At 42.4% G+C, this 23,398-nt stretch overlaps 1 protein-coding gene across 1 annotated transcript; it reads right to left on the bottom strand.

Moving 5' to 3' along the window:
- Positions 1-87: 87 nt before the first annotated feature.
- On the bottom strand, positions 88-20,328 carry cfap43 (cilia and flagella associated protein 43; the record flags this gene model as incomplete). Its single annotated transcript, XM_080548861.1, has 38 exons — positions 88-248; positions 499-652; positions 739-819; positions 1,514-1,678; positions 2,452-2,611; positions 3,007-3,119; positions 3,214-3,424; positions 3,688-3,776; positions 4,910-4,996; positions 5,568-5,675; positions 5,817-5,936; positions 6,132-6,260; positions 6,962-7,042; positions 7,422-7,511; positions 7,739-7,945; positions 8,080-8,280; positions 8,703-8,819; positions 8,938-9,042; positions 9,579-9,704; positions 9,909-9,986; positions 10,895-11,005; positions 12,003-12,174; positions 13,231-13,361; positions 13,672-13,836; positions 14,535-14,698; positions 15,090-15,242; positions 15,442-15,545; positions 15,664-15,812; positions 16,461-16,541; positions 17,115-17,231; positions 17,458-17,589; positions 17,766-17,848; positions 18,138-18,282; positions 18,857-19,007; positions 19,435-19,602; positions 19,740-19,836; positions 19,947-20,200; positions 20,300-20,328. The coding sequence occupies 38 exons, from the start codon at positions 20,326-20,328 to the stop codon at positions 88-90; spliced, it is 4,989 nt and encodes a 1,662-aa protein (XP_080404987.1).
- Positions 20,329-23,398: the final 3,070 nt, after the last annotated feature.

Raw genomic sequence — 23,398 nt, 5'->3', positions numbered from 1 at the left:
TTTTGTTATATAAAGAATGTGAATAAAAAGTATTCGTAAACGGAAGCTTAATAAAACGAGAGCTTGTGTCATTCATTCATGTTTGAGCTAAGCGAGTGCAGGGAAGGTCCTCATCCTCATCCGTTCCAGCTCAGCTCTCAGAACGGCCACCTCTTCTCCCTGCGCTCTAGCCAGTTCCACCAGCTTCTTCCTCTGGAGGATGTCCTGGTAGCGCTCTTCCGCATCGCTCTCCAGGTTGTCCTCCGTGGCTGAACAGGACACACAGGAAGTGAGATAATACAATGTAAGCAGTATGATTTGAGTCAATATGACATGATGCAAAAGAGCAATACCCACCCACCACCTTAGGATATGCATTTTTTGTAACACTTTAATCTTTAAATAAAAGCAATAGAATGTATTCATTTTATCAGGCAGTTTCACTTCTCATAAATCCACACTCTCTACACATGATAGTTAAATGCACAAGAGCATTGGTGAAATGTGTTCATAGATAACCTATGGCTTCATAGATATGTCTCCTCTCTGACACGTTCACTTCCATGCTGGCCAGCTGCTGGTCGAGAGCAGCTATCCTCTCCTCCTTCATGTCTCCCTGCCTGTTCCTCTGCTTGATCAACTTCTTACGGTTCTTCACATTCTTCTGGTGAGTCTATAAAAATACAAACATAAGCATTGAAACTGACATATTGACACTTAAGGATTAGAATAAACCAAATGATAATGTGTTCACATGACCTTTTCTTGTAAACTTGTGGTTTTCTCCAATGTCGAAACCTGCTTTGACCTGCAGTTGTCATGATCTGTCTCACTGAGATACTGGAAGAAAGATAGATTTTTGTTAAAATCAAGTGGTTAAACAATCTCCTTTTAGTTTGGGTGCATGATATATTTGACAGATTCAATTCAAGATTACTGACAATAAAAATCTCTCCATATAGCCTACAGGACATGAGTGGGTTGATTCTTTTATAGTGTGATGCCAAGCTGGTGTTGTGTTTCAATGTATTTACATTTTTGGAATTAAGCAGACGCCTTATTCCAATGTGAATACAATCAATACATTTGACTAAGCAATTGAATCATCAATCCACCAGTCGTAGCAGGAAGAGTAATCTAGCTCAAGCCAGCAGTCGTCGTGATAGAAGAAGAAAGATAATTTATTTATTCATGTTTTCACTACTTTCTACACAAGTAGACACTGGAGAAACAGTACAGGGGGGTAGTAGAAATCTTAGGAGACACAGTATAGGGGGAAGCAGGTGTCTCTGGAGACACAGTGCTGGGGGGTAGTAGATGTCTCAGGAGAAACAGTTAAGGTGTAGCCTGAAGAGATGGGTCTTCAGTCTCAGACGGAAGACTGGGAGTGACTCTGCAGTTCTAATAGCTGTGGGAAACTCATTCCACCAGTGGGGAGCCAGTGTAGTGAAGAGATGTGACCAGGCAGCGTGTATGCCATGTTGGCGTAGTGTGTAATGTGTTGGGCTATAGGCCCCGCCCTGATTCAACATACCTCCTGCAGGTCTTGGGAGACACGCAGCATCTGGATGTCCCTGGCCTTGCTGTTGAGGTCCTCCATCTGCATCCTCATCTTCTTGTGCTCCCACTCCTGCTGGATGATGAACTTACGGAAGTCTTTACACTCCACCATGGTGGCTATCTTCTGCTCCCCCAAGGCCTGACAGACATAGAGCAGATTCACACAATGACATGATATCATATGACATAAACATACATTACTCATTTTACATACTGTATGCAGGAGTTACACTCTTGGTTCTGTAAAAAAAAGAGGAAAATGGCTGTGACTTTTTACTTGGCCGTGACAAAAAATGTGACGGGGTCTGGTGAAAAAGTTAAAATGATGTGTTGACATTGACATTTATGAAAATAGCTGAAGAAGATATGATTATTTCAATGTTGGTTGACTGCATGCAACTGCATGTTTAGCACATCACAACATGCTGCTTGCTCAACATGGTAAAAACACATAACTACACATAATAAGATAATCACAGTCCTTGCTTTTGAACACACAGGACGGGACGCGATACAGTGAATCCAATTATATCCATTATAAGTAATTAGTGATCCTAAAACTGTTGTTTGTTATATTGAGTGGCCTCTTCAACACTTAAACCTTCGTAATATGATTTTTTTTAAAAAGGAAAACAAAAGAAAAGAAAAAAAGAAAAGAAAAGCTTTTTGGTAGTTAGTGCAACTTGAGATTGCCGACATGAAGACCATTTCACCAGATTGTGTAACAAATGTGTATAATTCACGTCCCTGCATACCCTGTGTACACCTAGCGATTATAAACATAGCCATTGCAAACACAGAATAGAGTGTTTCTGTAGTGCCACACAATGCATATACTACTGAAACTCTCTCGCTATGTTACACACACACCCCTATGTGACTTATGCTCCAGTTTTATCAACAGGATCTCACCCTGATTGTCCCGTTGAGGTCCTCCACCACACTGCTGTGGAGCAGCAGGGAGTCGGAGTAGTCGGCGATGAAGTTCCCTGTCTCCACCTCCACCTGGCCCTGCTTGATCAGGATCTGGACCATGATGTCCAGACGGAAACGCAACTTCTCCTCTCGGAGGCTGGGGAGACATTAGGTACATGTGTCACAGTATACTGTCAATAATGCAATCAAAATGCTGATTAGGTGACTGGTAGTATTAATAAAGCTCTTGACAGTGCTTGTGTTTAGTTTTACCCAGATATACTGTAGGTGTCAACAGCTTATTATAACATTGTGGGACAGAAACATGAATGATCGCAAGGTCAAGACACTGAACCCCAAATTGCTCCCAATGAGCGGGCTGGCACCTGTGCATGGTAGCTTGCCGCCATTGGTGTGTGAAGGTGTGTGTGAATGGGTGAATGAGAGGCCATTGTAAAGCGCTTTGGAATAAGGCGCTATATAAGTCAGTCCATTTATTTGGGTTGCTTTTTTCGAAAAAAGTTTTACTCTCTCACAGTATCCCACTCTTACCCATTGAGATCGTCTATGAGATTTTTAATTTCCAGTCTTGCGCTCTCATCCTCGTCGATCCTCTTCTGTAGAAAAGCCTGCATTTCAGCCAGAGTCAACGCCTTCATTTTCACCTGAACAAGACACAAACATACACAAGACATGACATAACATAGGGGAAATGTAAAAAACGTATCTTAATCTAATCTTATTATCTTCTATCCTTACCTGCTGCTCGCTCTCTGCTTTCGCTCTGCGGGTCAGACAGAACTTCTCCCACACAGACGGATCCAGGCCTTCCGGCATGTTCTCGGGAGTGTCGATCTCCTCCATGGCCTTCATCATCTGGCAGAGCCCCTCGGCCGCCGCACGTCCAGACAGGGGGCGCTCTTTAAAAGGACTGGTGCTGGTGTCTGTCTGGGTCCGCATCCTCTGGACTCTGGGCAGAGACAGAATTGTCTGTTACACACACACACACACACGCGCACACACACACACACACACACACACACACACACACACACACACACACACACACACACACACACACACACACACACACACACACACACACTCACTGCCACTGAATTGTCATGATCCAGTTGGAGTTGATTACTATTCTAGTGCTCAATTCAGAATTACAATCAGTGAAAATTATTTCATTCATGATATTTTTCTAAAATACCTCAGAATATATTGTACCTGGGTCTGCGCTTGTATAGTTTATACAGCTGATCAACAACATGGCCAGGCACGTCAAAGAACTCCTTCCTGAAGCCCCTGTCCAGAAGCTTGGGAGACACAGACAACATGTTAGATATTATATGTGAAAAAGTCAGCATGTCTGCAATTCTCAAGTTGCGCAAATGACTTTACATTTTTTTTTTAAACAGTTTTAGGATCACTAAATACTTAGCATTTGTGAATTGGATTCACTGTAGGCCTATCGTCTGCCGTAGGCCACTGGGTAAGTGATACATGTCTTATACAAACGTACAAACGTACATTTTAGGACGTGTTCAAAAGCAAGGACTGTGTGATCTAAGTATGTGTAGTTATGTGTTTTTAGTATGTTGATGTTCTATCAGCATGTTGTGATGTACTAAACATGCAGTTTGATGTTCATAACGATGTACCTTCCTAGCTGATAGCTACTAGCAGCTGTTTTGCACGTGTTTTGATTCAGAGATTCAGATTCTCTGGTATTTGTGACACAGCCCAATGAAAAGGGCTACCTGTAGGCGAAATCATTTTTCAGTTTTTTACATGTGCTTAAACTACAGATTGTAAGCTTTCAAATGATGCATCATACATTGAAATCGGAAACAAATTGAAGACGACATGAGTATTTGAAAGTTGCTACACCGGAAATCACTAAGCACAGAAAATCCCCATCAAAGATAATGAATCCCCATCAAACAACAAGAAACGAAGTCATTGTGTTATAGATTACACTTATTTAATGAACGTAAAACTGTTCGGAAAAATAACGAGTGGGTACTTCACATCTTCGAGTTGAATGTTAGCTAAAAAAACGAAAATCTGAAAAAAAAAAAAAAAAAAAACTTTAAAGACGAATTTGACGTCTTTCTCATTTCCGAGAGGTGTCCAGAAACACCAGGAGCAGTCACATTTGGTTTGAGGTCTACCAACATTGGAATAAGCATATCTTCTTCAACTATTTTCACATATTACACACAAGTGTATCAGAGTCAGACCTGTGCACATTTCTTTTTTTACAGTATTTGAAATACTTTAGGTGTGTTTGATTTAGCTGGTGCACTGGATGGGCAGGCTTTGCAATTTTAGGACTATTCCATTTGTCAAGCTAAATTAATATAAGTGCTTTTTGTATTTGAAAGAGAGCTACTTTGAACCAGGTCTGGTATGAGGCAGTGGACGTGACCCAACGTGCCAAACGTACTTTGTCCTCGGCCACAGCGTTGTCATAAGTCTCACGGAACAAATCCACCTCCTCTTTGTGTTTCTTGAGCTCCTCCCCGATGTCATTCTTTCAGGAGAATAAGGGTTGTTAAATGTGAAATCTGTATTTCAAACAACAACAACAACAACAACAACAACAACAACAACAGCTGAGGGATGGGGCTGGAGAAATGTACCCACTCTCAGTTTCATAGACAGAACTATGGATGTAAGGACTAACCATCCATGAGATCAAAATGATTTGGTTTAACCATGATGGGTTAATACAGTATGATGTATTCATAACTTATATTCTTTAAGAATCAATGGCTATACACCTTTTATTTAAAAGGCCAAAAATGTATATACTATATAGGCCATATTGATGTACCTTATAGGCCCTTTATGAGATGGGAAAAGTACTGGAAATGTTGAAAAACAGCCTCGGAGGCAAACCAATTAAGATGCCACACATGTTTGGTCTTGCAAAGCACATCAATCTAACGCCAGAGCAACAGGCCAATACTATGAGGGAATTTTACTATGATATGATATACTGCACGCACGTAACATCATCTGCACTCAGGGGTTGTAAATTCTTCACCATGAGAGACTTGGCATATATCACACAAGTACTGTACTAATAAACAAGTTCTTACCTTATCTGCCCTTGTTTTTTCTAGTTTGACGTTAAGCTCTCTCTCTCGATTCAGGATCTCCTCCTCGATGAGAATGAAGTGAACTAGATTGGCAATCTTGAGCTCCTCCTAGAAAATAAATCGCAAATGCGTTGAACACAATGCATACATTATGACAGATAAAAAACAGATAGACTGATCAGTGTCATTGTGTGTGTGTGTGTGTGTGTGTGTGTGTGTGTGTGTGAACATGCGTGCGTCTTGTCTCACCTGGTACACAACCATCTCAGATTTCACCTTTCTCTCAAACAGCTTGGTCAAAGTTCCATCAAACCCTTGAGTAGCATCCTTGATGGACGCCTGCAGTTTCTTCATTTCAGCTTCCAGAGTCTGGAAAAAGAGAATGACCTCTTAACATGTGAAATAGATCAACAAAACGAGTCAAAGGTGCCAGTAGAATTGCATTTCCTATAGAATGGGATGGGATGGAATAGAATAGAACATCATAGAATAGAACTTAAATGTCCAATTTGAAAGTGGAAAATGATGATTAGAAAACTGAAGTGCACACATGCTTTTTCCTACCTTTCTGTACTTCTCCTGTTCCTCGCCCAGCTCCTTGGCTTTCTTCTCATAGTCCTTATGTATCTTCTTGTCCTCCTCTGTCCACTGGATGTCTGGTTTGGACACGATGAACTCAGGCTGGGGGACATCCTGTAGGTGGGAGATCATGAGGTCAGCAAACACACTGATTCTGAATGAAGGTCACCATCACCATAATCATCATCATCATCATCATCATTATAATCATCATCATCATGAATTTTTAATTTCATTCAAATGAGTTTGCCTCATTGCAATCTGGGATAACAATTGTTCATTGTCCCCCACCGATGGAATTGGAGAGGGGACTATGATTCGGTCTCTGTCCATTCGTACATGTCCATGTCACAAGCTTTTTCTCAGACACAACTGGACCGATTTGGACAAAAACTACGGTGGACGATGTGTCTTGCCATAGAGATTATTTAGGAGTTTTGAGGTGACTAGGTCATTAAACAAATATTGGTCAAATTTGTAAAAATAAAGGTGTCTTGTATCAATAGAGAGTTAGTAGGATAGTAGCTTAATGGCAGCCAAATTATTTTTCTTTGTCCACAGAAGGTGATCGCACCAAGAGAAAAGCCCTTCCTTTGTGCATCAGGGACACAGCACTGTAAAACAGGCGAAACATCAGAGCGTCTTAGTGAAATGCCATGAATAAATGTCTTGCTTCGTTCACAGGTTTCTCCATTACTCTCATTTTGAGAGGCGCTCCATCATTTATGGGGGATAACATTACTTTACTCTATGTTTGCTGTACACTTATTTTCACATTTCTTAGACTATAAATAAATCCTAGTTCTCGAGTATACCATTTTCAAGATGTCCTCTCTCTTCAACTCGAGCACTCCACCCATCAAGTCATCGAGAGCTCTCTCTCTGACATTGTCACTCTGGAACAGAAAGGAGAGGAACTCAAACAGCCATTCCGATGGGGATGTCAAGTTAGTAACATGATACAGTAGCAACATTCACTTTATGCAGTCTGCACTCCAAACACCAGTTCAAGTGTTTGATTTTCACAGCAATACTATCAACTACTGTATCAACAAACTAACCCTAACCTTATAGTTTGAACATCTGCAGACTATCTACAGGGGAATATTAAAATAACGTGGGACCGGGAAATGATATTGATCGTTTGTATCATGACCTACATATCTAGTTTGTCAGCTATTATATTCACCTGAGAACAGTAAACAGTAAACAGAGAGGAGGATGAGAGAGACAGATGTAGGAGATGAAAGGTGCGAGAAGCAGGCGTGGAGGTACCTCGGCAGCGAGCCGTCTTTGCTCCTCTGCTTTCTTCTTCTCCTCCTCCTCCCTTTTCTGCTCTGGGGTGAGGTATTTCTCCAATTTAATCTGTCAGATACAGGCAAGCAATCACTCACGCTCGCACTCATAAATCATATTAACATGTGCAGTAATTCATGTTTTTAAGAATCCAAATCAGGCAATAGACCAACAATTCTCCCATTATGTATTGCTCATATACCAAACCAGTCCTCTCAGATCTACAGAAGTGGCTTTTGGTGTAGAGGGCTGGTATAGGTACCGATCTGGATTTCAGTCCCTGCGTGCTGTAATACCTCAGAGTCGTCCACGGAGAGGGCCTTCTCTGGCCGCTCGTTGTCAGACAGGCTGGGTTCCCACAGCTGCTGCTTTAGGTCCAGCTCTGACATGATCTCCATGATCCGTCTGTTCTTCTCTGTCACTCGGTTGATCTCCTGCTCCTTCTGCTTGTGCACCGCCTCAAACTCCCTGTTGAACGCTGTCTTTACTTTGTAGATCACATCCTATTAGGAGAGAGAGAGAGAGAGAGAGAGAGAGAGAGAGAGAGAGAGAATGCATTCTATATACTGTATGCATACTAATCATTTGCTTATAGGGTACTGCAGGAGCACCTTCAAATAAACACCTTATGTTCTACCTGTAGCAGAGTTATTTGGTGGATCTTCTGCTCTCTGATGTGTAGGTTGAACTGGCTGTAAATGTAGGGGTTGGAGCCTCCGAACTGAGCACTGAGACTACCCGTGAGGGCAGCGCTCTCCGCCTCGCGCCCTTCTTCCTCCTCCTCTTCCTCCTTCTCAGCATGGCTCCTGCTTTTCCTCTCCAGAATCTCTTGCTGAAGCTGGGGTTGTTTGGGGAGGGGATGTATCGGGTGAGTGGCATGGCAGGAGAATATTAGTTAGGGCTATTTGTTTTTCTATGTCTGGGTAGTGTTGAAAACATTGTTTTCACTTCAACATAATTTGGGTTAAAATGTCTGTCTTATGACTGATGTTTTGGTCAGGAGAACTTATTCAAACTGTAAGCAGTTTTTCTTTACAATTTCATATTTTTCTACTTTATAACTTCTACCTGAAGTTACAATATCTGGTGTGTGTATATATATTTTCTTTAATGAGAGTTAAAAACATGAAAGCACTTTCAGACAAATAAACATACCCTTTTCTATTATTTGTTTTTATCCCCCAAAAATAAATCACATGATGTTGATTGTTTTAAAACTCCATGGCTAAGTAACTGGACATACAGCGCAGAATAACTTACATTACAATCAGTTTGTTCAACCTTTCTTATACTCTGCACCCTATGAAGCTCTTCCAACATCTTCTGTGTGCGCTCCTTCATGGGGTAGTTCTTCACCTCATGCTCAGACTGGAAGGCCTAGGTTAAGTCAGCCAAAAACACAGCCCCCACAAAAGACACAAAACATTTTCATCAACTGAAAGTATTGTATTGTAAGTCTCAAAAACATTTGCTAGGTTGCTAGTATGTTAATTACCTTGATAGCTTGTCCTTTGACCTTCATGGAATCCCAGCATTCTCTCTTGAGGACATCACGCAGGTAGCACTTAGCTAGGTTCTCCAACTCGATCTCATTTCGCACCTAAAAGGAAACAACCTCTCGGCATTACAAATAAATATAAAAATGTGCTAGTGTTAAGATGAAAGATCTTGATTCAAAACATATCTCAGACAGTTAAACTTTGGAATTTGTCCGCCTATTAGAGAAAGAACAAGACACATTATGCTCAAGGTGTGTGTGCGTGTGTGTGTGTGTGTGTGTGTGTGTGTGTGTGTGTGCTCTCGTGTGTGTGCTTGCGTGTGTGTGTGTGAGTTTTACCTGGGTGACCTCCTGCTTCCCCTCTGCCTGTAGTCTCAAGGTGTGTGTGTGTGTGTGTGTGTGCGTGTGTGTGTGTCTGTGTGTGTGTTCATGTGTGAGTTTTACCTGGGTGACCTCCTGCTTCCCCTCTGCCTGTAGTCTCAAGGTGTGTGTGTGTGCGTGTGTGTGTGTCTGTGTGTGTGTTCATGTGTGAGTTTTACCTGGGTGACCTCCTGCTTCCCCTCCGCCTGTAGTCTCAAGGTGTGCGTGCGTGCGTGCGTGCGTGCGCGTGTGTGCGTGTGTTCATGTGTGAGTTCTACCTGGGTGACCTCCTGCTTCCCCTCCGCCTGTAGTCTCCTCTGTTCCTCCACGTCCAGGTTGAGCTCCTGCTGCTCCAGACGCTCCATGTCAGCGAGGCTTTCATTCTCACGCATCATCGCCTGGATCTGGAGGCAGACAGAAGAGAACACTAGACATTCACTACACAGAAATCAACACTCCCACAGAAATATGCTTACAGTATTAGGCCTACACTTGCTATGTTCATGCTCATTGTTATGTTAAACTCTCAGATTGTTAGTAGCATTACATTGATATTAACAATCATTGTAAATATGACTATTAGCATTGAGGATGACAGCCCTGCTTACTGTGTCACGTAACAGTTTGACATTTTTCCTCAGGCTCTTCTTAGTCTGTGAAAACTGGAGACTCTCCTTATTCACAACCTGCGGATATACAATATGAACCAAACATTGAGTTTACTGTATTGACTGTGGGAAGGAACCAGACACAGAGTAGAATAACATTTAAAAACTAAATCGGGTGGTCTAGTGGTCTAGCACCGTGGTCTACAGTGCACACATATGCCCATGTCGGCATGGGTTGAACTCCAGCCCATGCCCCGCTGACATGCCCTCTCTCCCTTCTTCTCCTTACTTTCCTGTCTCTCTTCACTATATACAGTATGTCCAATAAAATGAAAAAATATGAGTGGGACTGCCCCACTCAGAAAACATAACTTAAAAAAAATAAAATAATTATCAGTACGGTACACATAACTCAACACGATCTGACACCTTAACTAAGACATGAAGAGCAGCATAAATAATTTGATTCAATGAATAAAAGTATGTAGTGGAAACAATGGCTGAACAGCACGCTACTTGTTCTGTTTGACAGATCCAACTAATTGTTTGCCGGATTGAAAAACCAACACAAAGACTGCCAGTGCCACGCCTGTGATCAGCTTTGGTGTTATCTCCGCACTGTTTGTTGGCTGACACGGTGCCCAACATTTTAATACAACACAAGATAAGCTTATCTGTATAACTGCAGTTATGATCTTTTCACACGATAAGGCGACTTTAAGGTGTCGCAATCACCAGAGAGGAATTTGCCAAGAGCAACACAGCTGCTTTGTGAATGAGGAAGCAGGGTTGAAGTGGAGTGAAGTGAAGTGGAGCAGGGTTGAAGTGGTATAGCACCTTGAATAGATTGACGAAATGTTTTAACTGGCCGAAAACATTGCACAATTAGACGTGGAATGTCAGCCGTCATTACTAGCTAGCTGCGGTATATCAGACGTTTGTGATAGTGGAGGGGAGGGAGGGGCGTCGCCTTGACTACCACTGACCGCCTCCAGCTTGTCGTCCAACCAGGTGGAGTCGGAGGCCGTAGCTGAGGGCAGGTGGGTGTAGCTCTCGTCCTGCTCCGTCACATCCACCGTTTGTCTCTTCTCACTGGCCTGAGGAACAAACAAACACGCTATTTTTTTTGTATTGGAAGGATCCCCATTAGCTATACCCATAGACATGAGCTACTTTTAGTGGGGTCCACATTTAAAACATAGGATTAGGGGTTATTACAAATAACATTTAACATATAAAACATAAATGCAATAAGTTTGATACTGTATACATATAAAACATAAATGCAATAAGTTTGATACTGTATACATATAAAACATAAATGCAATAAGCTTGATACTGAATAACTGTGAGTATACTGTATAACCACTCTGAAATCAGTGGAATTATTTCGAGTTTATTTCGTCTTTATAGTGATGCAAGGGGATGAGGCCAGGATAAAAAGTCGTCTCAACTGGGCGGGGTAGATTCTTGATGCATGGATTGACAAATAGTCGTGATACATGAGTGATAATAAAAAATTGTGATGGTGTGTGTGTTGTGTGGGTTTAAGCAAGTCGAGAGCAGAGTGTTACCGTCCGTAGTGTGTGTTTTGTTACATGAGAGTTTTGTTTGTTTCTGGTGTTTGTTAGTCTTTTGTTTTGTATAACTTCAAGCTTATTGCATTGTTTTTTTTTTTTTTTTTTTTATTTGTTTTTCAGATTTTATCCCCTTTTCACCCAATTTGGTAGCCAATTTAACCCAACTTAGCATCCAATTATCCCCTGCCTAGTGCGAAGGATCCGCCGCCCGACCCCGTGGCCGGCAGTCCCAGAGGAGGTCGCCAGGCAGACTAGGCTGACTGGCTCCTCGAGCCCAGTACCGTTACTCCAGCACCAGACGGGGGCGGTGTTGCGCGACGGATCCTAGTCCAGAAATACTCCTATACCACCCTCGGAAGCGGCCGGCCAATATGCCGCTTCCCGTGTGCCTCGGCCATACTTATTGCATTGTTTAACTGTTTATTGTTTACCACTTGGCCAGATAGTTCATTGACTTTACATTGCTGATTAATACCTACCTAGCCATGCTAGTTTAAGGAAAACATGAAGGTACCTCTGAGCTGTGTAGCTCAGCCGAGCCGGTGGGGGACAGAGCCTCTGGGTCAAAGTCGGCCATCTCACTGAGGACAGGGTTCTCTGATGTCATCACACTCTCCAGGGAGTCGCTAACAGACTGGCCGTACTGTGTAGCAGCATTGGCCTTGCCAGCTCCAGACATTTTCAGCCTCCACAGAGCACATGAGAAATGCATTCAGCATTACAGTAGACAATGACAGTTGTGTTCAACATATATCATAGCGTGAGTCATTGTATAGTGGAACATTATTCAATTGTTAAAGGGTCAGTAAAACGTTGATTTATATTGAAATGGATTCACATTTGTGACAGCAGCTGTCGAAACCCGGAACAAGTCGCCAACTGACGGACCGTTCAGACTTTTATTCTTTTACGTTGAAAAATGTAAATACATGAAAATTCAATGACACACTCGCTAGTCAAGCCAAAACATTGCAATGCAATGGATTCAGTGAGTAATCCCCACTACGACCTAGTGCATTGCAATGTTTTGGCTTGACTAGTGAGCGTGTGTCGTAGATTTTCAACAACGTTGACATTTATTGACATTTTTCGGAATAAAAGTCAGAACATTTTGATGTTTGGTCATTTTGGTTGGCGACTTGTTCCCGCTTTCACCAGCTGCTGTCATTTGGTCAAATGAAATTAGCATCACCAATGTTTGACAACTAATTTCTCTATCTGTTTAGCTGTGTCTGAAAATACAAAGGTCTTTCCTGAGCCTGAATTGCTTCAGGATTTAACCCGTGCTCATTTCCTCTGCCAATAACATGGCCATCTGCCACGAAAAAGCTATGATTTTCCCAGGTCGATAAAACTACTTTCATGTTTGCTAGCTACTTGTAAATTACAGTACATGAGAGATACGGTCAAAATGCAGACTCAGATTAAAACAAATAAACAAGCAGCTTTTATAGCCATGTAACAAAGTGAAATTGACTCAGTCAGGTGAAAAGGTCCGCATGTCGGCAATTCTCAAGTCGTGCAAATAACCAAAAAGCTTCTTTTAAAACACGTTTTTGTTTGTTTTCCTGGTTTTCTTCATATCACAAAAGTTTAAGTGTTGAATCTGCATTTTTCATAATCTGGAAACAACTGAAAAATGACCTTACCCTACTTGAGGACTTCTTCACCGGACACTGTCACATACGTATGTGTCCTATGTGAACTACAGCGCTCTCTGCTGGTGGTCTTGTGTACTTTACCGGAGTCTGGTGCAGAGGAGGGAGCCGTCTCTCAGGCCTGTGGTGATGAGGGTCTGACTGTCTGAGGTGAAGGAGACGGTCCTCACCCCACCCAGCCGACACGAATGACACTGCATCTGAACATACTGATCCTGTACACGATGACAATAACAACATACTCATGTACATAGACAACATTGGTATTTGGGCTTTCTGTATATATGCTATGGTAATAATATGAGTAGTTATGAATGGTTATAAGACTCCCGTATAACATCCTCTAAAAGTTTATTTTTTTCAGTTGATTATTTCTCTCATTACCTTCCGCTGATAGTGTAAGAGAGTGATTCAAATATCAAATGATCTCTTCCAAAGACTAAATTGATTATACATTTTCAAAGTAGTGCATCCCAATGGATACTGGGAACCCAGTAAGTTCAGTGAATGGAGCCATGACTCTACCAGACTGGAGATCTCTCGGATGCGCAGCAGCCCGTCTTGGCCCACAGATGCCAGCCACGACTGGTGGGGCGACAGGAGGACAGACACGGGACCCAGAGGGTGACCCTCCACTTCCTCCTCAGGAGTCAGTTGGACCACTGCCGGGTCGGAGGACGTCTCAGGGCTCTGAGGGGAGACAGACAGGGCTCAGTATATATTTGACAGACAGACAGACAGACAGGGCTCAGTATATATTTGACAGACAGACAGATAGGGCTCAGTATATATTTGACAGACAGACAGACAGGGCTCAGTATATATTTGACAGACAGACAGACAGGGCTCAGTATATATTTGACAGACAGACAGACAGACAGGGCTCAGTATATATTTGACAGACAGACAGACAGGGCTCAGTATATATTTGACAGACAGACAGACAGGGCTCAGTATATATTTGAATCGTATTGTTTTTAGTGCTTTACGGTCATTCAAACTTTCAAAATCTTTGAAAGTTCTTTGAAAGTGATTTATTTCTGAGTGGGGCAGGCCCACTCATATTTTTTACTTTTTTGTGATAGAGACAGTAGAGATTGGACAGGAAGGATGGGTGAGAGAGAGAGAGGGGGGATGACATGCAGGATATGTCCGCGGCCAGAATCGAACCAGGAACCCTGCGGTTACGTGGACGCCACCAAAGCACCCCATCTTTGTTATCTTTGACATGAGGTTTGTAGGAGAAACAATGACGATACTGCCTGTATCAAAACTGCGCCGATAGTATAGATTAAACTGTGTACTCTTCAACATTCCGTTTATTGGTGTCAGAAGTAAGCTGTCTGAGTTGACTGAGACTTCATTCAAGTAGTTCATTGGAACCTTACCTCAGGTAGCTGAAATCTCTGGAGAGCTTTTCTCTTGTGGCAGTAACCAAAGATCTGATTGGCTCCCAGCACAGAGGAGCTGAGTGGCTGAGGGACCATATATGTGCACCTCTGCAAGACGTCTTTAGATAGACAACCACGCAGGTCCGCACATGCTGTCGCCCCTGGAAACCAGTATGAGAACATCAACACTACTGTATTTACAAGGTGCTGTTCAGTTCAGGGCCGGGCCAGGCATAAACACTCTATGCAGTTGTTTAAGGTCACAACCGCTAGAGGGCGCCACACTTGCGCCGTTGATTTAGAGCACAGCTACCACCCGTCAATCAAAAACTCTGCTAACCACCACCGTGTATCGATTCTAGTCATGAAACTCAATTATAAGCAGAAGCGTAAATTATGAATGTATGTATTTTTGTTGACATTTTACCCTGTCAAGTGACCTGTCCATCCATTGATCCCATTATTATTATTATGTTTTGCCAACAAATATCATTTCAGGTGTGTATAAGTGTGTGTACTTGATGATAATATAGAGATGTAGGGTAGCAGTACCTGTGAGTGCCTGTAGAGGCAGCGTGAGCAGTGTAAGCAGACTTCCCTCCCCCCTGCCTCGCTCCTGCTCTCTAGCACACAGTGCTAGCAGTGTCACCTGCTCACTGGTCTGACTGTACTGGCTGGACAGAGACAGGACAGCTCCTCCAGCACCTGGAGAAAAACAATATTATTGTTTAAATGACAGGCTGAGTGAGTCTGATGTGCTATATTTTACATTCATATTTTTACATTTATACTGTTTTTAAGAGAGGGCACATATCCCCAAAGGCAACCAACTTAATTTGCAATAGAAAATATTGGAAAATGGTACGAGACATAAGCGTTGACTTTTCGTGCGACATGAAGATACCTGTGTATCCGATGATTTCAAACATCTTGGATGGCCTTGCGTCCAGTACGTATACATTTGAATCAGAGGCACCAGTAAAAAGGAAGTTTCCTCCTTGGTCAAAACTGTGAAAAACAGCAACAACAAAACCAGGATAAGAAGACCGTAGCATGTAAAAAGGACCACACAGACTAACTTGGAAAACACACACACACACACACATACACAGTCAGCCACACTTACAGTAGGTGATCAACAGGGGAGTGGTAGAGCTGGACTCTGTGAACCAGACGAGGCTGCTGCTTCCTGGTCAGCTCAATGAACAGGACCTGCCCTGAGACGGTTCCCACGGCGACGTATTGCGCGATCGGACAGCAGGCCAAACTAGTCACCTAAACATACAATTATCGAAATACCCTTATTCAAACAGGTAAGTCGAATGAGAAACGTTCTTAGAAATGACTGTGACGAATGACTGTAAGAGTTGCAGGGGTGAGGAGAGGGGATGCACAATACGATTGGCCAATACTGCCGATACTGCACCATGCACGACTCGCAATAACCTGTGTTTCAGCGTATCTGCACTCTGATACAACGGAGAGAGAGAGAGAGTGAGAGAGAGAGAGTGAGAGAGTGAGAGTGAGAGAGAGAGTGAGTGTGAGAGAGAGAGAGAGAGAGTGAGTGTGAGAGAGAGAGAGAGAGTGTGAGAGAGTGAGAGAGAGAGTGTGAGAGAGTGAGAGAGAGAGAGAGTGAGAGAGTGAGTGTGAGAGAGAGAGAGAGAGAGTGTGAGAGAGAAAGAGAGAGAGAGTGAGAGAGAGAGTGAGTGTGAGAGAGAGAGAGAGAGAGAGAGTGTGAGAGAGTGAGAGAGAGTGAGAGAGAGTGAGTGAGAGAGAGAGTGTGAGAGAGTGAGAGAGAGAGAGAGTGTGAGAGTGAGAGAGAGAGTGAGAGTGAGAGAGTGAGAGAGTGAGAGAGAGAGTGTGAGAGAGTGAGAGTGAGAGAGAGAGAGAGTGTGAGAGAGAGAGAGTGTGAGAGAGTCTAACCTTCACTTGGAGAGACATGGATCCGATGCAGAAGCCAGCGTCTAGAGACCATAGCTGCAGCTCTCCAGACTCCCTCACTGACTGCAGCCAGGAACACAAACACCAAGGTCATTTATGAATGAGAGATTCATTCATTAACCTGAACATCATATCAATGTGAACCCCCCAGGGTTGGGTTTTCATCCTGGTCTTTTAAACTAAACTCCTCAAAAAACGTTTGGAAATGTTATTTCAGTCGATTCTTCCTCCCCTTTAATAATACCAATTGGTATTGTATTTTATATCGTTGGAAAGCCTGATTAGTCACCTTTACAACGAGGTACAACTTGTAAGGATCATGCATTCGTGGAATGAGTAACACAGCTAAACGTACCAATTGGTATTATTAAAGGGGAGGATTAATCAACCAAAATAACATTTCCGAACCTTTTTTTTAGGGGTTTATATTGTAAAGAAAGAATGATCATCAAATGGTAAATGGACTGACTCATAGCGCCTTACAAGTGTGGAGCATAAAGAAGAAAGAAATCTTCACTGCTCCGTTACTTACGCAGGGCACTGGGTCATCTATGTCAAGGTATATGAATACTTAATAAACTGTTATTAATTAACAGTTAGCCTAGAATCCCCATATCATTGCATATGACTATATACCACACAGAAGTTCTTGTCCGTGTACAAATGAGCTGCTGCCACAAAGTCCCCGCTGAGAACGTCCAGGACCTTCACCACCTTCTCTGACACGCTGGGTTTGTACTTGTAGATGCGCCCCTGAACAACAACAGTAGAATACCATAACAAGGTTAATGTCTAAAATGTAGTACTTTTAAGGTTTTGTGTCTGCATAATCAGCTTTTTTTAAATCAAGTCAATAATTGTTATGTGTTATTATTATATCAAACAGCTCCCTTAAAGTTATGCCACATATGACCTAAGAAAGGGAAAGGATATTATAATTTTTTTAAAAAGTTGTTTTCAAAGTTGGTCAAGTACTCACTGTGCTCGAAGCTAGTAGCAGTGTCTCATAGTCAGGAGAATATAAGATGGTTGAGGCTGGTTCCTCTAAACTCCAGGTTTGTGTAATCTCCACTTGGTGCCCCTTGATTTGCAAACAGCGTAATATGTTCTCCTGTAAAATACAATAGGCAATTTTAAAGTAGTGAAATCTGCGTATGTTGGTCTGAACTGTTGGTCTATATGAATAATTTAAAAACTCAGAATCACTGAAAGCCAGCGATCGGACTGCGGCCAGCTTCATACAAAATATACAACGGTTCATGTGAAAGATTCTAGTTGACCTCTAACCTTTCCTGCAACAAACAGCCCATCTTTGTGCAGTGCTAGGCTCTGGAAGCTCCCCTCCTGGAGTTCAGGGATGGCATCAGCAGCTGACCCAATGTAAACAGGAAAGACACACAAATATATTGCTAGGGACAATGCTATGACTTGGATTATGATGATCAGACTCTGTGTTCAATGACTACAGCAAAACTATTCTTACCAAGCATTTAACAAATATATATAAGTTGGTGATTCTCCATCATGATTCTTTCAGCGCATCATTGTTCTCCATTCCCCATAAAACAAACACCATATGACTGAAAGTCTATTGAAGTGACATTGAAGCATGCACAGCGAACCAGAGTGAAAATAACCATGATATGACTGGGCTTGTACCTGAGGGGTTGAACACCACAGTGATTGAGTGTGTGTCTGGGTCGACTTGCAGCAGATATCCCTCCTCACAGCCCACATACAGCTCTGAGGAGGCCGTCCAGCAGATGGAGCTAGGACTCAGCCTGGTCCTGATACTCTCTTTAGGCTGTGAGGGGGAAAAGGAGGTCATGCCCTGCGTCAGTAATGGGACAGTGAACGTTTTTTTCTTATTTTGTCTCTAAGTTCCAAAATCAAACACTGATTATATTGTGAGGTTAAAGTAGAGATCCTCAGTATTTAATACTTTGATAGTATTTGTGCACATATTGGTTTCACCACCCAGCATCTGGTGGGTTCAATGGGTCAGAGGGACTATGCATAAAAGGTATTGTCATTTCTGAATGGTGAAAACCAATATGTATAAAATAAAAGCTGGGAATTAACCTAATCTAACCTAATATGAATTGTATGATATCAAATCCAAACATAGGATGTTCCTGGGGCTAGATGTTATAACAGTTCATTTTAAACTGGAGGCAGGCTATTTAGTAACAAAATAGGCTGACATCTTATCTTTCAAAAACTAATTTTCAAGGCAAGGGGAGAGCTGGAAATCTCATCAAAATGAAAGTGTATGACTATTTGTGAATCTTGAGATCATGAGTCATCTTATCTTAAATGTTCTAGATGATGTTATCGATAGTGGTATCATTGTAGGTGTTGTTGTTTGGGGACAGTACCACAAAGCAGTCTGCCTTGTGTCCTGCTAGTCCTGCGATGGATGAGGTGGGCATCTTAGGACCGAAGTAGGTCAGTTTGCTATTGAGAACATGAGAGGGGTTCACCTCCCTCTCAACCAAACAGCCATCAATCGCCGGGAGATCTATCACACTGTTGGGGGGATACACAATGTAATAAATCTTACGTCACTTAATTCATGATAATTACATGCTCTAAAACCAAATACTTTCGAAATTGTAAAGTTTCAAGTTTCAAGTTTATTTATTACGTTCATTACGCAAGTGTAACAGAGTAAATGTATTAGGCTTCAGATCCTGACATTGCATTGCAGCACAAGACATAGGGCATAATTCAAGATAAAAGTGTCAGTAGTATAGGAAACAAAAAAGAATAGGCATAGTACAAGATAAGGTGGCAATAGTGCAGGTAAGACAAGACAGGTTGCAACGGATCCTTTCCTTGTAAAGGACTGTAGAGTAGGCTATTGTGTCAGTGCATTGTATCTTGAGTTAAATGTGTTGATTTTACACAACAAGCATCTAACATCTTTAGGTATATTACACCAAAGCTTCTTTACCCTGGTTTCATGATATAAAAGTCGTCACTCTTCTCAATGTTCCACACTGTAAGGGACGTGCTGCTCAACGCACCGATCTGGAGCCAGTTCATTGGGTTAAACACTAAAGAAGTAATGTCTTTCCCAGCTTGTGATTGCTTGCAAATAACAGCACCAGTTTCCCAGTTCCTATAAAGAAAAGCATGGTATTATCAAATACAGGATGGTGTCGGTAGGTGTCAAAATGTTTGTGCAAAAACGGAATGCATTGAAACAAACTTGTAAGTAGGCCTCTGTATGGAGTGGATTGGTTTCATATGGCTTACCATATTGTTATGGTGTGGTCTGGTATTGATGAGCAACAAGCCAAATAAGGACCAGCATCATTAAATGCCATGGATGTGTAGTCCAGTTGGGCTGTTCCTACAAATGATGAGAGCATGACATTGATTTAGCTCCAGGAAAATCTCTAATATCATTATGATTCAAATGATGGTTCATTTACCAGAAAACCCTTTGGGTCAACGACTTACCTTTGAGCACATTCTTCAGCACGAGTTCAGGGTAGTTGTACACAAATATGGAGGGGTTTAGTTTATGCTCGGAGAACGCCAGAGCCCTGCGATGGCTGTTTGCTGTGAAGGCCCCGATGCCTCGGCCAGGACACTGCAGCACACTCCTCATTTTGGTCTCCATGTTCAGGAAGATGATGTAATTTCCACAGATGTAGCATGCTGTTTTCTTATCAACAAATTCAACATTTGGGCTTGTCCAACCCTGCGCCCACCTAGGGGGGGAAAAGATCTGAAACCATAACCAATAATACAAGGCATAATACAACAACATCCACTTGGATGAACTGGAAAACTCTTTTTTTATATCTTACCTGACCTCTAAATTGCCAAATACATCCATGTCTTATGTTAAACACACGAGGTTAAACTGAGCTGTGCAAGGCAGCAAACGTTTGTATTTCCTTGACAACCGTACTTCTTCTAGACCCGCCCACCACCTTGCATGCGCTGAAATGATTGGTTGACTCTTTTATCCTCCGCAACCAATCAGGAAGTGAATGTCGGAAGCCAGACAGTACGACAGGTCATATCACAACCTGATAGACACATCGTGACGTTAGAATTACAAGGTTATATCTCAATTTTTGTCAAAATTGAGTTTTTTTTTACATAATCTGATCCATTAGGTGTTTATTAATGCCTATGTGGTGTTATTTTTAAAATGTTGACATTTTTGAGTTAGTAATTAATAAAATACAAAGGTTCCATCTCACAAAACATAATGGAATGTAAAAACTTTGACGCTCAATATCTCTGAACTGCCCTAAACGGAGATAGAACCTTATAATTCTAAACGGAGATAGAACCTTATCATTCTAAACGGAGATAGAACCTTATCATTCTAAACGGAGATAGAACCTTATCATTCTAAAAGGAGATAGAACCTTATCATTCTAAACGGAGATAGAACCTCATCATTCTAAACGGAGATAGAACCTTATCATTCTAAACGGAGATAGAACCTTATCATTCTAAACGGAGATAGAACCTTATCATTCTAAACGGAGATAGAACCTATCATTCTAAACGGAGATAGAACCTTCTCATTCTAAACGGAGATAGAACCTTCTAAACGGAGATAGAACCTTCTCATTCTAAACGGAGATAGAACCTTATCATTCTAAACGGAGATGGAACCTTATCATTCTAAACGGAGATAGAACCTTCTCATTCTAAACGGAGATAGAACCTTCTAAACGGAGATAGAACCTTCTCATTCTAAACGGAGATAGAACCTTATCATTCTAAACGGAGATGGAACCTTATCATTCTAAACGGAGATATAACCTTATCATTCTAAACGGAGATAGAACCGTATCATTCTAAACGGAGATAGAACCTTCTCATTCTAAACGGAGATAGAACCTTATCATTCTAAGCTCACGAGCAGTAAGTACTTTGTTACATCACTATTGACGTTTCATGATACATGATGGACTATTCTCATTACTCTAGTATCGTAGGCCAGATGTGCTCTTGTGCTCTTTGTATGCGTGTTTACTTCACTGTTGAGTTTTTTATGGTGCAATGTGTGGTTCTCCTGGGCCCATATATCTCTCCCCCAAGAACTAAAAGCCTGTCTCTGTGTCTGTTTCCAGTAATAACACTCTGCGGGGATCTCTCGAGGAGCCAGATATCATCGACACCAAGGAGTTTGAGGACCTGTTCTCCAAGGCCACTCTGCAGCCAAAGAAGAAGCCTCTCTCCGACACCTACGAGAAGAAGGCCAAAACTAAGAAGGTTGGTCTGACTTCTTCCACACACTCCCGCCTCCCCCTCTCTACTACTCATGTTATATTGTCTTGGCTCCTGCTGCATTGGAGCTTTTTCGGGGCTTTCAAAGAGTTTGAAAAACTAAAGTCTGAAAGCCTTGAATGTGGGAGAGGATATGCTCTTCTAGATTGTTCCATGCAGGGACCCACACACTTTTAAAACTGTCATCCGAAAGCTCTCTGACACCTGTTAGGAAGTGGCTTTATCAAAGTGGGCGTGGCCTGTATCCAAGTGGGAGTGGCTTGTATCAAAGTGGGCGGAGCTTGTGTCGAAGTGGGAGTGGCTTAGACAGTTAAGGGGTGTGGCCAGACAGTTTAATTCATTCATTAAAAGCAGGAAGTGGCTTTATCAAAGTGGGCGTGGCCTGTATCAAAGTGGGAGGAGCTTGTGTCCAAGTGGGAGTGGCTTAGACGGTTAAGGGGCGTGGCCAGACAGTTTAATTCATGAATTAAAAGCAGGAAGTGGCTTTATCAAAGTGGGCGTGGCCTGTATCAGAGTGGGAGTGGCTTGTATCAAAGTGGGAGGAGCTTGTGTCCAAGTGGGAGTGGCTTAGACAGTTAAGGGGCATGGCCAGACAGTTTAATTCATTCATTAGAAGCAGGAAGTGGCTTTATCAAAGTGGGCGTGGCCTGTATCAAAGTGGGAGTGGCTTGTATCAAAGTGGGTGGAGCTTGTGTCCAAGTGGGAGTGGCTTAGACAGTTAAGGGGCGTGGCCAGACAGTTTAATTCATTCATTAAAAGCAGCAAGTGGCTTTATCAAAGTGGGCGTGGCCTGTATCAAAGTGGGAGTGGCTTGCATCAAAGTGGGCGGAGCTTGTGTCCAAGTGGGAGTGGCTTAGACAGTTAAGGGGCGTGGCCAGACAGTTTAAATCCTTAATTAAAAGCAGGAAGTGGCTTTATCAAAGTGGGCGTGGCCTGTATCCAAGTGGGAGTGGCTTTTATCAAAGTGGGCGGAGCTTGTGTCAAAGTGGGAGTGGCTTAGACAGTTAAGGGGCGTGGCCAGACGGTTTAATTCATTCATTAGAAGCAGGAAGTGGCTTTATCAAAGTGGGCGTGGCCTGTATCAAAGTGGGAGTGGCTTGTATCAAAGTGGGTGGAGCTTGTGTCAAAGTGGGAGTGGCTTAGACAGTTAAGGGGCGTGGCCAGACAGTTTAATTCATGAATTAAAAGCAGGAAGTGGCTTTATCAAAGTGGGCGTGGCCTGTATCAAAGTGGGAGTGGCTTGTATCAAAGTGGGAGGAGCTTGTGTCCAAGTGGGAGTGGCTTAGACAGTTAAGGGGCGTGGCCAGACAGTTTAATTCACTCTCAAAGCGAGGTTAAACCAGAGTAATGCTAGGTCACACAGCAATAGGGCCATGTGGTCTGATCTTGACCTTACCTCTGGAAATAATCTTAGCCTGGCTCTGATTAAGCTTCTACTCTCTCCTGGTGAGGTTGTTAAGTTACTCTAGGCTAAGTTGTGTGTTGCCCTAATTAGCCATGAAGTCACCAACAAAACAGGAGAAGGTCACTTTTTTGTTTAACATTCAGATACGAAAACAGTACAGTCCAGTACACAGGTCACTAACTCCATGTGCTAGCTGCTAATGAGGTCATGGGAGGCCCTTCTGACTACGTAGTCTAAAGGCCACAACAGA

The sequence above is a fragment of the Nansenia antarctica genome (genome assembly GCF_963989245.1).
Source record: "Nansenia antarctica genome assembly, chromosome: 19".
NCBI classification, from domain to species: Eukaryota; Metazoa; Chordata; class Actinopteri; order Argentiniformes; family Microstomatidae; genus Nansenia; species Nansenia antarctica.
This window is presented reverse-complemented; position numbering and strand designations above follow the sequence as displayed.